The 14,711-nt window shown below is 43.7% G+C and overlaps 1 protein-coding gene across 5 annotated transcripts in view; it reads left to right on the forward strand.

Moving 5' to 3' along the window:
• The window catches only part of CAP1 (cyclase associated actin cytoskeleton regulatory protein 1), a 32,650-nt gene that overhangs the window by 10,103 nt on the left and 7,836 nt on the right, over window positions 1-14,711 (forward strand). For 3 of the 5 annotated variants that reach the window (XM_058195307.1, XM_058195310.1, XM_058195311.1), the window contains 8 exons: window positions 826-947; window positions 3,573-3,673; window positions 5,696-5,773; window positions 8,899-9,042; window positions 9,589-9,674; window positions 11,791-11,896; window positions 12,011-12,191; window positions 14,043-14,233. In XM_058195307.1, coding sequence (XP_058051290.1) covers window positions 836-947; window positions 3,573-3,673; window positions 5,696-5,773; window positions 8,899-9,042; window positions 9,589-9,674; window positions 11,791-11,896; window positions 12,011-12,191; window positions 14,043-14,233 — 999 coding nt within the window. In that variant the 5' untranslated portion in view covers window positions 826-835. Of the gene's footprint in view, window positions 1-822; window positions 948-3,572; window positions 3,674-5,695; window positions 5,774-8,898; window positions 9,043-9,588; window positions 9,675-11,790; window positions 11,897-12,010; window positions 12,192-14,042; window positions 14,234-14,711 lie in introns of all 5 variants that reach the window. The other 2 variants (XM_058195308.1, XM_058195309.1) reach the window with 1 other exon arrangement.

A 14,711-nucleotide genomic window follows, 5' to 3' on the forward strand; every position in this document is an offset into this window, starting at 1 on the left:
ATCAAGGAGACTCTTAAAATCAGAGGATTCCTTTCAAGCCTGAACCGTCCAGCTTCTCTAATGAATCGAAGGAGGAAGCTGAGCTAGCTCAGGCCCCAAAAGTACTTCTTCCAAACTGCAGCCTGCCAGAAAGTATGTTAATCACATTCCATTTAAAATGACATTTAATCATTTGTCCCGGTATGACCCAATGTGGAGCTGCCCCCCCCCAGCTCACTACTTGAAGGCCATGTACAGCCTTCCACCCACACATAACTGAATCTCCAGATCTGCCCCAAAGTTCAGATACTCCCCATGGATGAAAAGTTTGATTGAAAGCCATTTAGGATCAGTGTTCCTATGATTGTGGAGGAGAGTACTTGTGTGGGATAAGAAAGGCAAAACACCCACAACTTTCAGGGTCTAAATACAAACTCAGCAACCGACAATCCCCAGCCAAGCTAAAACATTGGAATGAATACAGAAGAGATTGACGGATACCTCAACAAGGACAAGGGGATTAGAGATTAAAATGTTCCAATGACTTCCACCTGTTTAATTTTTATTGTATATCCAAGAGAAAGGCTGCACCACCTCACATGGAGAACATTGGCTGGGTTCTCTCACATATTTATCTCTCTATAGTTGCTGAGCGGTGAATATTGTATTTCTGCTCTGGGTTTGGTTTCAGTGGAGAGGAGGGGAGGGTGTTTTTTGTCAGTATTTGGAAAATAAGCTTCCTTTCAGTGTTGAGCTCTCAGATGGTTATAAAAAGGCCCTGAAAGGAAATAGGATTCGGTACGAACTGCGTTAGCTTCCTCCTAATGCCATGGTCAATGTTAGCAGGTGCTGAAAGATGACAGAGCTGCAGAGCCTAGTTGAACGACTGGAGAAAGCTGTGGGGCGATTGGAGATGGTGTCTCGTGGTCCTGGCGTGCACGGTAGCCATGGAGACAGCCCCCAAAAAGGTGAGCTCCCTGTGCCAGGTGATATTCCAAGAGGCTGCTCCCATGAACGTATTTGCCCTGCCTGTGTGAACCAAATTAGCAGCTCACTTTCCCTTCCCTGTAGAGCAAATTTCACTAGCTGTAAATCAAAAATGTATAATAAGCATTATAGAGTGGTCAGATATGATCCTTCCTTCCTCTTCCTCTCCCCCCCTCCCTCCTTCCCTCTTTTCTTCCTCTTCCCTCCGTCCCTTCTGTTCCATCCATTCATCCATCCATCCATTCATTTTTCATCTCGCCTCTACTGCTTTTATATTCAAGGCAGCAAATATATATAATCTTCCTCCTCCTATTCCCTCCACAGCCCTGTTGGGGTGCACTTGCCTCCTTTTTAAGCACAGAGTGGTGGTGCATGCTTCCAATAGCAGAATTGTTTGTTCCTTGATTTTCTTTCTCCTAATTAAAGAAAGAGAAGCCAGCATGCTGCAAAATGTCAGCATGTAGCATCTGCATTCAGTTTCGAATTATGATAAATGGAACTAGTAGGAGGCCCTCGAGGCAGCCAGAGGGGGAAGAGTAAACTGGTTCTTTGGCATTGGCCATGCCCACATAGCAGGTCTTTTGTGAGAGCACCCACAATATGCTCTCAGCAATCCAAATGTCTTCACCCACTGAAAAAGGCTGCCTATAAATAGGGCACCCTGTGAAAGTGTTGTGTTCTCCAACCACATGGCTGGAACTTCTGTTGGAATGGACTGTAGTCTCATCGTGCTTGAGGGGCACAAAAGTTTAGGAAAGAAAATATTATCTTTTGGGAATAGAAGGAATTGCTTTTTCCTTTACCCGAGTGACAAAGCTATTCATTGTTTCACCTTCTTGCTTGCGGCTGCCAAATATGTATCTTTCAAAAATAACATTTTTGAGAGGTCTGAAATAAGTCTCTAAAGTGTCCAGAATAACTTTGATATTGCTCTCTTGCTCCACAGAAAGGGTCAAGTTGTGTCAGTAGATGTGGAGGCAATCCCTGCCCATCAATCTCCTTAATGTGGCAGCTTGAACTGCTGCCGACTTATCATCCAAGCCTGTAGCTAAGGCGTAGTCTTCAAACTCTGCCCTGAACTTATTCCAATTGCTGCCGCAGTCTCCACTCACCCTCGTGGCCTCAGGCAGAGGTATAGTGTTAGCAGCTGCCATGCTTCTTTTTGGGAGTATGCTTCAAATGTATCAGGAAGACATGGATTCAGACTTCTGACATCATGTTTCAGGTAGTTTTAATCATAAGAAAGACGCACAACAAGTCATCATTACAGGTATATATCTACATATGACAGGAACTAGAATACCGCACAGGAGCAGCGGAAGGCAGCTCCTAGAGAGGCAGGGAATACATTTCAAACTAATCCTTCCAAGACTGCAGACATAACCACTGTAACAGAGAGTGAACTTGCTTAGTAGGGCTGGGCAGCACTTTGGAGTTAAATCTCCCAAAGATAATTTGCACTCCAAATTATCTTTTGGAGATTAGCTCCAAAGCAGCTGCCCAGCCCTAGTAAGCAAATTCACTCACTTTCTCAAACTCCTTCTGTTCTCAAAACATACAACTCTAGTGTCTGTTTGTAGCCCCTTAAAACCAGCTGCACTTTTCCTGGGATGACATGCATGAGCCCCCCACGGAGAGGGTCCGCAATCTGGGCGTCCTTCTGGATGCACGGCTGTCGTTAGAAGAGCATATGACGGCCGTCGCCAGAGGAGCTTTTTATCAGGTTCGCCTGATACGCCAGTTGCATCCCTTCTTAGACCGGGATTCCCTATGCGCAGTCACTCATGCCCTCGTCATTTCCCGCCTGGACTACTGCAACGCGCTCTACATGGGGCTCCCCTTGAAGAGCACCCAGAGGCTCCAACTGGTTCAGAATGCGGCCGCGCGGGTGATAGAGGGAGCGACTCATGGCTCCCATATAACACCTTTCCTGCGCAGGCTGCACTGGCTTCTGGTGGTCTTCCGGGTGCAATTCAAGGTGTTGGTTACCACCTTTAAAGCGCTCCATGGCATAGGACCGGGTTATTTACGAGACCGCCTGCTGCAACCGGTGGCCTCCCATCGACCAGTGCACTCCCATAGGGAGGGTCTCTTCAGGGTGCCGTCGGCCAGACAATGTCGGCTGGCGACCCCCAGGGGGAGGGCCTTCTCTGTGGGGGTTCCAGCCCTCTGGAACGAGCTACCACCAGGGAACCGCCAACTCCCTGATCTCCGGACCTTTCGACGTGAGCTGAAAACGTTTCTGTTCCATCGCGCAGGACTGGCCTAATAGTTTTTAAAAGGGGTTTTATTGGATTTTTATAGTTCCTAGCCAAATTTGAATTTTTGTCTTTTAAATTTGCTTTTAATTTTTGTATCTGTTGTTTTTATTTTGGCTGTAAACTGCCCTGAGTCCTTTGGGAGAAGGACTTTAAAATAATAAATAAATAAAAATGAACCTGGGAAAGAGACAGCTGCTTTTAAAGGGAGTTGCTGCATTTTTACACATTGAAGCCCCTCTTGGAGATTGTACCTATGGCACTAACGCAGCTCCAAATCTTACTGCAGGTTCAATGATGCAAAAGGCCTTGGCTACGAGTTCTCATTTGCTTCTTTTCCTTCTGCAGGAGTTGCTGAGTTTGTGCAAGCTTTTGATGAGCTCTTGGCAGGTCCAGTGGCTGCATACATGAAGATCAGCAGAGAAATTGGCAGCGAAGTCCAAAAACACGTATGATTCATGCTTCCTTCCTGTTTCCTATTTTGAGTGGACATAAATACACCCACCCCTGCTATCTTTGGCAGGCAATCAATTGAAGCTAACGGGCGTTTTGCCCAAAAACTGAGAGGTGGTATGATGAAGCTCACACAATAAATGGTGAAGGGAGACCATGTAGACCCCATTCATACAATTTGAGGAGGGGGGGTTGTTGGCAATACTTTAGCAGTCCTAAAACTTTGGTGGCCAGAGACTGCCAAAGGGGGGAAAAACAATGTTTAGATTCTGAAGACTGCAGTTATTTTGGCATGCCACCTTCAGATCTCTCCAGAATAGAAAATTCAATTTACCGAGGAACAAGTTTGACTTAAAAATAGGAACTTGGCCTGTATTATTTTTCATGGGTATTGTTTTTGTGCAAAAGGATACTACCTACTTCTCTTGAACTACTGGCTGTTGTGTTTTCTAGATACCTGCACTGACAGGAGAATGGGGATATTTCCACAGAAATTCTTAGGGTGGCCCTATAAAATAAGATACTAAGTGGTTTTTAAGTGGGGCAAGGAGCACTGAGACTACTCAAAGGATTGGGTTTTTTTTCCTCCCCCGAAGTGAGATTGAAACTAAATTTCCTTCCTTTTCTACAGTTATTCCGGCATATTACACCAGCTCTGACCTATTTCTAAAATATCTCTGTCCAGGCTTTAGGAGGAATTGCAGAAAATATTATCTTTCATTAGAAGAGAAAGATGTAGTTCCAGATTGAATTGTGGGGTTCCTCAGCAACACTTGTAATGTCGCCTAGTTAGTTAATGAAAGATCTGCAAGCAAACAAGCTCAGAGAAGTCCACAATATATTGGTGTTTTAAAAATACCTGTTGTGTCTTGCTCACTCCCCCGACGCAGCCGGGCCCCTCTTATCTCCTGCCGGAGGTTGATAGTTCGGAAGAATGTCCTGGAATGCCCCCAGCCCTGGCACCACGCCCGGACAGGCCAAGCAAGACGAAGGGCCTGACGTGCCTTCAGCCCCCAGTCCTGGCACCATGCCCAGGCAAACGGAGCAACTAGACCCCTCCCCCACAGCATGTGAGCCTGAAGAATGTGAAACCAGTCATGAGCTAAGATTACCAACAGCTGGAGACGAAATGATGCAATGGATAGATCCACGCTTCCGGAGAATGGAGAGGCGACGTCACCAAAAGGAAGGGAGGGGCAGGCCTGGATAAGTGCTGAGTCATGGAGCCACACCCCATGGCCTATATAAAGGATCTGCTTTCTGGCATTCTCTGAGTCAGGCAAAGTCTAACTTGGATTGCTGAAGTCACTTTCTGGTCTCCTGCCTGCCTTGAGAACTTTGATAGGACTTTGGCAGAGCTGCAGAGGCACGCTTGATACGGACTTCCCCGACCCGGCCGTCAGCGGAGGAGTGGGACACGACAATACCCGTTATTAGACAATACTAAACAATAATGCAAACTAAAATCAGATAAAAGACACAAAAAGAATAGAAATAGAAAATGGAAAAAAAGAACCTTTAACTCCCAATTTTCTTAAAACAAACATGGGCCCATCCCCTATGAAATTAGATACACGGTCACAATATATTAGTTTTTAAATCTTCTCTCTTCCACTTTTTCTCTTGCTAAGCCCATTTTTCCTTTCCTCTCCTTTTCCAGCAAGTCTTCAAGCCTTTATTAATATGGCTTGACTTATATTGCAATATGCAATATAAATCTTAGTCACGTGATAGTTTGCTCCATGCTGAATGGGATCAGCATTTCAAGGCCTTTGGCTTTGACTTACGTTAGCCATCCCTGCAAACTTTCTTAAGGCTATTGTGTGGAGGCTGTTGTTTTAATGTAATTTTTTTTGTTTCATTGTTTAAATGACCTTTGGTTTTTGAATAATGAAAAGCAGTGTGTAAATGTAAGAAACGATGTATATAACCTGTTTTACAGTCAGTCGTTCTTGGAATTCAATTTTGCCAAACAATCGTTGCTGCTAATCCATTGTCTGTTTCTCTTTCTCTTTCAGGCTGAGATGGTCCATGCTGGATTGATGACCGAGAGAACTCTCCTGGTGACAGCCTCCCAGTGCCAGCAACCCATAGCAGTAAGTGGAGAAAAACCTTTAGAATTATAGTGATGTTGCTCTAGTCTAGGGGTCTGCAACCTTAAACACCCGAAGAGCCATTTGGACCCGTTTCCCACAGAAAAACAAACAAACACCAGGAGCCACAAAACCCTTCCCGTGCCTGACTATTTCTTGAACAGCCACAAAACTAGCATCTGTAGTCGAATTGAATGTTCTGTTTCCTTCTGAAACTTTTCTTGGATTTATCCATGGTTGGCATACTGGAGGTTGAAAAGCTCAATAAATTGTGTGCCGATGGGTTTCACACATTGCCGGTTGTGATGCATATTTTGAGTGACAGGGAGCCGCAGCAGAGGGGTGTGTTGTGTCTTGCCCACTCTCACCGCAGCCGGGGCCTTCTTATCTGCTTCCGAACGCTGAGGAATGTCCTAGTATGCCTCCCGGCCCCAGCCCTGGCTCCATGCCCAGACAGGCTGAGGAGGAAGAAGTACCTCTAGCCCCCAGCTCTGGCTCCATGCCCAGGCAAACGGAGCAACTAGACCCCTCCCCCTCCCCCACAGCATGTGAGCCTGAGGGAGGTCAATTACCAACAGCTGCCGACTGGAGTGACCCTCGCTTCAGAAGAATTGATAGGCGGCGGCGTCAGAAGGAAGGGAGGGGCAGGCCTGGATAAGTGCTGAGTCATGGAGCCACACCCCATGGCCTATATAAAGGACCTGCTTTCTGGCATTCTCTGAGTCAGGCAAAGTCGAACATATCTTGCTGAAGTCACTTTCTGATCTCCTGCCTGCCCTGAGGACTTTGCTAGGACTTTGGCAGAGCTGCAGAGGCACGCCTGATTCAGATTTCCCTGACCCGGCCGTCAGCGGAGGAGTGGGACATGACAGGGTGAAAGAGCCACATGCGGCTCCAGAGCTGCAGGTTGCTGACCCGTGCTCTAGTAGTTAGGGCACCAGGCTAGAAAGCAGGAAATTGTGAGTTCTAATCCTGCTTTAGGCATGAAAGCCAGCAGGGTGATTTTGGACTAGTGACCAGGAGACAACGAACTCTAGTCCCACTTTAGGCATGAAAGCTAGCTGGGTGACTTTGAGCCAATCCCCCTCTCTTATCCAAATCCAACTCAAAGGATTCTTGTGAAGAAAATAGGAGAAGAGAATTAGATCTATGCTCCACCTTTAGTTGTTTATAAAAAATAATAAAGATGAGATATAAGTCAAATAAATGAATAAACTGAGTAAATAGTTAAAGAATTGGATTCTTTTTTCTCAAGGATATTTGCATGTGAACATGGAATCTTCTGAGCAGAGTCATCTTTGAAATAAATACCGTTTCCCAAAAGCCACTGTTCAGAAAAACTAAACCATGCCTCACCAAATAGTGGTGTTAGGTGTGATGGGTAGATCAGTAAGTTGACAAAGTTCACTTTTCTCTGATCTGAACAGCTTGCTGACCTCAAAATCTAGCTCAGAGGTCTTCAAACTTGGCAGCTTTAAGACTTGTGGACCTGGGAGCGGAAGTCCACAAGTCTTAAAGCTGCCTAGTTTGAAGACCTCTGAGCTAGCTTAAGAATACATAAGAACATAACAAGTTCCCCAAATTCTCTCATTTTGAGTCCATGGTGTACCATCGAGAGGATTGTGTTGAGTTTTTCAGACTGCCCTAAAAGCTTCCAGGATAGGCTTCATTAAAAGCTTGAACTAAGACTTTTTTTTCCCTCAGAAAAACTCCCTCCTCAATGTTTTTGTAGTTCTTGGCATTCTTTCTGATTAGAGGGAGGTTTAGCCCAGAGCTCTTGAGGAAGTGTAGCGACTTGCATTTTTAAAAAGATTGTCTTGCCTTGAGCATTTTAAAGTCTCTCCTAGTGCATACGGTGTGCCCAGGAAAGGCTACCCCTCCAAACAGATGAACCTCACGGGGAAGAAACATCTGTATTATACAGCAGTGTTTCCCAACCTCAGCAGCTTTAAGATGCGTGGATTTCCACTCTAGGCATGCTGACTGGGAAATTGTAGTTTTTGGTGAGGTTGGGAAACGCTGCCATACAGCATGCAGAAAACAGTAGGAAGACCCTCCTTTGCACTCCTGTTCTATAACTGCAGGTTCTACCTGGCGATGGAGGGTTGCAGGACACATAGTCCTTGACTTACAGCCATTTGCTTAGCAACCGCTTGAAGTTACAGCGGCACGGGAAAAAATGGCTAATGACCATTTTTCACTCTTATGATTGTTGCAGCATTCTTGTGGGTCACAATGATCAAAACACACTTGGGGTGTGTTTAGGACCGTTTCACTGTCCCAGGGTCACCTGATTACCATCTGCAACCTTCCCAGCCGGCTTCCAACAAGCAAAGTCAATGGGGGAAGCCAGATTTGCTCAATAGCAATAGCACTTAGACTTATATACCGCTTCACAGTGCTTGACAGCCCCCTTCTAAGCGGTTTACAGAGTCAGCCTATTGCCCCCCAACAATCTGGGTCCTCATTTTGCCGATCATGGAAGGATGGAAGGCTGAGTCAGCCTTGAGCCATGTCAGTATCGAACTCCTGGAATGAGCCGTGAGTTAGCCTGCAATGCTGCATTCCAACCTCTGCGCCAGCATGGCATGGTTCACTTGATGCAGCAAAAAAAGATCATAAAATTTAGGCAAAACTCACTTAACAACTCTCTTGCCTAACCATAGAAATTTTGGACTCAGCTGTGGTCGTAAGTCAAGAACTGTCTGTACCGGAAACTAAAACATAAATCATTGCCGCTTGATTGATGTCTTAGTACAATCCACGAACCGAGCCTTTCTTTTTTTTCAAAGGACTGTTGTTAAAACAAACCAAGGTTTAGCATGATAGTAAATCTAGACATTGTGGGTCAATAGACCACAGTTCAGCATTACGCATGAGCTGGCCCTGGTTTAATTAGAAGGTGGATGATAGATGGGAGGAGAACTTTACACCATTGATTGCAAAAGGCAGAATTAAAAATACGATACGAATATTTTCTATCTACATGCTTAATCCCGGGACATAAGAAGAGCAACATCAATGGGAATAGGCAGTCTCAAATTATGATCAAGGAGAACCCTCAACAGCAAGAGGATTTGGGTGCATAAATAATTCACTTCTTGGTTTCCCTAATTTTGCAACTGCAGAGTAACTTCTCCGTCGTGTTGAAGCCAATATCGGACCAGATCCAAGTGGTCCAGAACTTCAGGGAGAAGAACCGTGGCAGCAAATTCTTCAACCACCTCTCGACAGTTAGCGAAAGCATCCCTGCACTAGGCTGGGTCGCCATGGTAAGTTAGATTTGGAAACAAAAACTTCTCCATGCAAAGTTGCTCCGAGCTTCTCAAGGATGATTGTTCGTATTCGCATTGGCAGTCTTGAATGCTGACGGAGAAGAGAGGCAACACTCTTAAGCAGAATATTTCTGTGTGGTCTGACTTCAGAGTTACTTCACTGCTCCCTTTATAATCTTTGATGTACAGAGCTCATAATTCCTCTTCCTACTCATCACGCAGGCTGGTCCAAAACTCAAGGTTCTTGTTGAATTTCCCACTAAAATTTCCAGGAAAGTAGCAAAATTTTACTCAATTCTTTTATTGTTGTTAGAAAGGCCTGAATTAATTCTGTGCTAGTTAAAGGATGCTGAATTTGCACACCTAGTATTGCAATTGGAATGTTATCAATATTCTTCTATAAATTGCTTCTTGTGCACCATTTTTCTGGCCTTTGGCAATAAATTAGTTAAATTACAATGGTTGGTTTTTAAAAATGACATTGCTTTGGTTTTCCTGCTGAGGTGAAAGGCTTATTTTCTGTGTTGTTTTCTTTTCTCCTAGGCCCCCAAGCCAGGCCCTTACGTGAAGGAAATGACAGATGCCGCCATGTTTTACAGCAATCGAGTCCTTAAAGAATATAAAGATGTGTACGTTTTATTTCAGAAAGACGCAAGTATTCTGTTTCTCACAGGAAGTAACTGTGGATATAGTGCTACATAAGAAGCACTTCCCACTATATTCTTTTAAAAATTAACTATAAAGTTTTACTAGTTGATCTCTGGGTGAGTAGGAATACATAATACAGGTAGTCCTCGACTTATGACCATAACAGAGCCTGCTCATTACAGTTTTAAGTCATGATGGACATAACGTGTCACTATGTGACCAGATCCATTTTAATGACCTTTTTTGCGGTGGTTGTTAAGCAAGCCCATTGTTTGATATGGAGCATTTTTGCCAAAAAACAGAAGCAAATGCCAGTGTTTGGCAAAAATATAAATCATGATCACATGACTGCAGGATGCCACGTACTGTGGTAAATGTGGCCTGGTTGCCAAGCAACCGAAATAGTCACATGGCCACGGGGTGTGGCCTTTGGAGCAGAGTCAAGGTTATGTCGTAACTTTGAATGGTTGTTAAGTAGCTGGTCATAAGTTGAGGATTACCTGTTACCCAATGGCAAGAAACCAATATACATCTAAAGAGCAAAGGCAAGACTTGTCAATAAATCCTCATTGGATGGAATTTCATATCATGCAACGGGAGCATTGATATCTTACTAGGTTTCATTTTTTTTTCTTTCCTATTTCTAAACAGCATTCCTTAGTGGTCTTTCGCTTTTATACCTTTCCCCACAAATCACATTTGTTATTTTATTTTCTTTCTTATCCCTTTTCTTTATAAATTATCTAATACTAATAGCTTTACTTTTCTAGATTCTTATATATTTATTATTTACATATTATACATTTCTAATACAATTCTGTACGTTCTAGTTTCTTCCCTTTATTTTTTCTAGACTCAAGCCATTTATACCATTTATTCCAGATTATATAATAATCTATAATTATATAATCCCTCGCATCCTGGACATAATCTGTTTCAACTCCTACCCTCAAAACGACGCTATAGAGCACTGCACACCAGAACAACTAGACACAAGAAGAGTTTTTTCCTGAAGGCCATCACTCTGCTAAACAAATAATTCCCTCAACACTGTCAAACTATTTACTAAATCTGCACTACTATTAATCTTCTCATCGTTCCCATCACCAATCTCTTTCCACTTATGACTGTATGACTGTAACTTGTTGCTGGCAATCCTTATGATTTATATTGATATATTGACCGTCAATTGTGTTGTAAATGTTGTACCTTGACGAACGTATCTTTTCTTTTATGTACACTGAGAGCATATGCACCAAGACAAATTCCTTGTGTGTCCAATCACACTTGGCCAATAAAAATTCTATTGTATTCTAATTAATTATTAATTCTAATATTAATTTTACGCGGGAGAAAACCCGAATAACCAAAGACCTACACACACACACACACACACACACATATATATATATATATTTGTTTTCTGAGGTTTTCACAGGTGTTTGTAGGTAGGTCTTTGGTTGTTCGGGTTTTCTCCCGTGTAACATTGGAAGTGTCTTGGCGACTTTTCGACGAAGCTGAAGCCTAAAAATGACGAATGAGACAAATATAATAAAATATAATACTAGGTTTCATAAACTGGGCATTGTACTATGAAAGACAGCCTGTAGTCGGAATGAGGAAAGCCCCCCAAAAAATAGTTTTAGGAAAATTGCATGGCAAAAACTAAACCTCTTCATGAAAGATATGGGGAGGCAGGGTGTGGGCCGAGAGATATGAAAAGGAAATTCTCTTAGATAATTCAGTACCGAAAGTTGGGTTGATGTCTTTGAAGATTCTCAGTCATACAAATCACGGTTGTCCCAAGGGTGCTTTTTTTTTTTTTTTTTCCCCAAGAGGCAACTGGACTTTCTGGTTTTTCTTTGAAGACGTTTTGCTTCTCATCCAAGAAGTGAAACGTCTTCAAAGGAAAACCAGAAAGTCCAGTTGCCTCTTGGAAAAAAGCACCTTTGGGAAAGTTAGTTTGCTTCTCCTACCAAAAAGCACTTTACCAAGCAGTTCTATCTGTAAAATGGAGGTGGTAAACTGGGCCCCCTGTTATCAGCAGAATTTCAGATGGCCCAGCCCAATTAGGTTGTCTGGGTCTTCCTTCTCTAGCGATAAGAAGCACGTGGACTGGGTGAAGACTTATCTCAGTATCTGGACTGAGCTGCAGGCGTACATCAAGCAGTACCATACCACTGGACTCACCTGGAGCAAAACGGTGAGTGCAACCTGCACATCCATATTCCAGGTGCTTCCTTGGGATATTTTCATTTGTCTGTTTTGTCAAATAGCCTAATTGGATGTTCTTTTCTCCCCCCCACAATCCTTCCAGGGACCTCAGCCAACTGATGCGGCGAATGGATCTCGGGCTCCTGCTTGTGGTGGCCCACCACCTCCTCCCCCTGGCCCGCCTCCCCCTCCAGCACCCGCCTCCCCAAATTCTGGTTCAGATTCCTCTACCTCCCGCTCGGCGCTTTTTGCTCAGATCAACCAGGGAGAAGCCATCACTTCTGGTAGGTGGATTAATTAATTCAGCCACATGTGAGCTAGCCGCGATTCTGGAAGCTAGCTAAATTCTTGATGCGTTTTTTTTAAAAATTTCCAAAAAAAAAAAAAAAAGAGTGGAATGGCATGGATGGATGGAATTGTTCTTCAGTCTTCTATGCAGAGGATTAGTCCAGAGGATAAGAGTTTCAGCAGGGTGCAGTTTTTGCTGCATTCCATAACCCCGTTTTGCTTGTTTAAACAGGTTGCCAACTGTCTCAAATGTTAATTCTCTTATGTGGACAGATGGTTGGTGGGGCTAAAGATAGCAGCAACTTGGATGTTTACAACCGAAAGCAAAGTAATGTCTTTTTTTTTTTGAACAGTAACTTGGCCTCAGAATTGCAAGGACTTAGAAAGAGCAGATTAAGTTGAAATTTAACTCGTTCTGTGCTTGCACAGCCTTTTGAGGAAATAATGAAACTAGAGAGTTACATTTCCCCAAACCTGCAGCCATGGTAACATGACCAGTAGAAATAATTTGAGTTGTTGCTTGCATCTTTGGAATTCTGCACCCCAGAACTTCAGGTTGTTTTCATTCCTTTTTCTTGCGTTAAGCAGAGCTATCATATTTTTCGGAGTATAAAACGCAACTTTTTACCCCCCAAAAGAAAGGGGTAAAATATACTCCGAATGTAACCCACAAAGCTTCTCAAAGGGAGGTTTCAGAGGCTGAAAGAAGCTTCAGAAAAGAAGCTCCCAAACAGAGCTTCAGAAAAGAAGCCTCCAAACAGAGCTTTAGAGGCTTTTTTTCTGAAGTTCTGGAGGCTTTCAGAGGCAGTTTTTTTTTTTTTCTGAAACAGAGTTTCAGAGGCAGGAAAAAAATAAAAATAAAAAGCAAGGCACAGAGCTCACAACCAAGGAACCTGTTGCTAAAATTCACCTCTGGGAACAGCTGATTGGGGGTATTCCGGGAGGCCAAACCATCTGCCAATCATCTTTTTTCTTATTTTCCTCCCCAAAAACTAAGGTGTGTCTTATACTCCGAAAAATACGGTATTTATTTTTTCATATCATCTTTGCTTGGTTTTCTGAATACACCACCTCAAAACTGGACTTTCCGTTTATTGAAGAGATTTGTATGGCTTTTCTGGATGGCTCACGGCAACAGGTCTGTTGCATTAAACTTGCACTGGATTTCCTCATTGCAATGGGCTGTGCATTGTCTTGCCTTATCCTTGCCAGAACTCAGTGAATAAGAGAGTGGTTTCGACATAGGTAGTCCTCAACTTGCAACCATTTGTTTAGTTTACCGTTCAGAGTTACAACAGCACTGAAAAAAGTGACTTGGACGTTTTTCACAAGTCCGTTGCAGCATCTCCATGGTCACGTGATCAAAATAGAATAGAATAGAATAGAATAGAATTTTATTGGCCAAGTGTGATTGGACACACAAGGAATTTGTCTTGGTGCTTATGCTCTCAGTGTACATAAAAGAAAAGATACCTTCATCAAGGTACAAATTCAGGCACTCGGCAACTGACCCGTATTGATGCAGTGTCCCGGCGTCATGTGATCCCCTTTTGCAACCTTCTGACCGGCAAAGTCAATGGGGAAGCCAGATTCACTTAACAGCCGTGTGACTCGCTTAACGACTGCAGTGATTCAACTTAACCAATGTGACGAGGAAGGTTGTCAAACGGGGCATAACTCAACTCAGCTTCAAAATGGTAATTTTGGGCTGAATTGTGGTCGTACGTCGAGGACTACCTGCATAAGGCAGGCCATTTGGTCAAGTGTTTTGAGTTCCCAAGACAACACAGCGCAATAACGGGTCAGCAAAAGGTATGAACCCTGCCAACGATGCTTTCCCCGCCTAGGCTTGAAACACGTGTCCGATGAGATGAAGACCCACAAAAACCCGTCGCTGAAAAGCCAAGGGGGTCCTGTACGAACGGGACCCAAACCGTTCACCGTTGCCAAGCCCGCCTGCACCGTCAAGGTTTCCTCCAAATTGCCTGCCAAGAAGGAGCCTCCCATGCTGGAGTTAGAAGGCAAGAAATGGAGAGTGGTGAGTCCGCAGCGTTTAATAATAATAATAATAATAATAATATTTTAATTTGTATACCGCCCTTCTCCCAAAGGACTCAGGGCGGTGAACAGGCAGATAAAATATAAATACACACAATAATTAAAAACATCCCTTAAAAAAAACTAATTTAAATGCCCAAAATGTTAAAAAACGTACTCCCCCGTAAAATAACAAAATTTTAAAAACCCATCCAATAAAAATAAAAATCAGGCTAGTCCAGCCATACGAAATAAATAAGTTTTAAGTTTGCGGCGAAAGGTCCTAAGGTCAGGTAATTGTCGAAGTCCGAGGGGAAGTTCGTTCCACAGGGTCGGAGCTCCCACAGAGAAGGCCCTCCCCCTGGGGGCCGCCAGTCGACACTGTTTGGCTGACGGCACCCTGAGGAGTCCCTCTCTGTGGGAGCGTACCGGACGATGGGAGATAGAAGCCGGCAGTAGGCGGTCCCGTAGATAGCCCG

This window comes from Ahaetulla prasina, chromosome 10 (assembly GCF_028640845.1).
Source record: "Ahaetulla prasina isolate Xishuangbanna chromosome 10, ASM2864084v1, whole genome shotgun sequence".
Classification (NCBI taxonomy): Eukaryota; Metazoa; Chordata; class Lepidosauria; order Squamata; family Colubridae; genus Ahaetulla; species Ahaetulla prasina.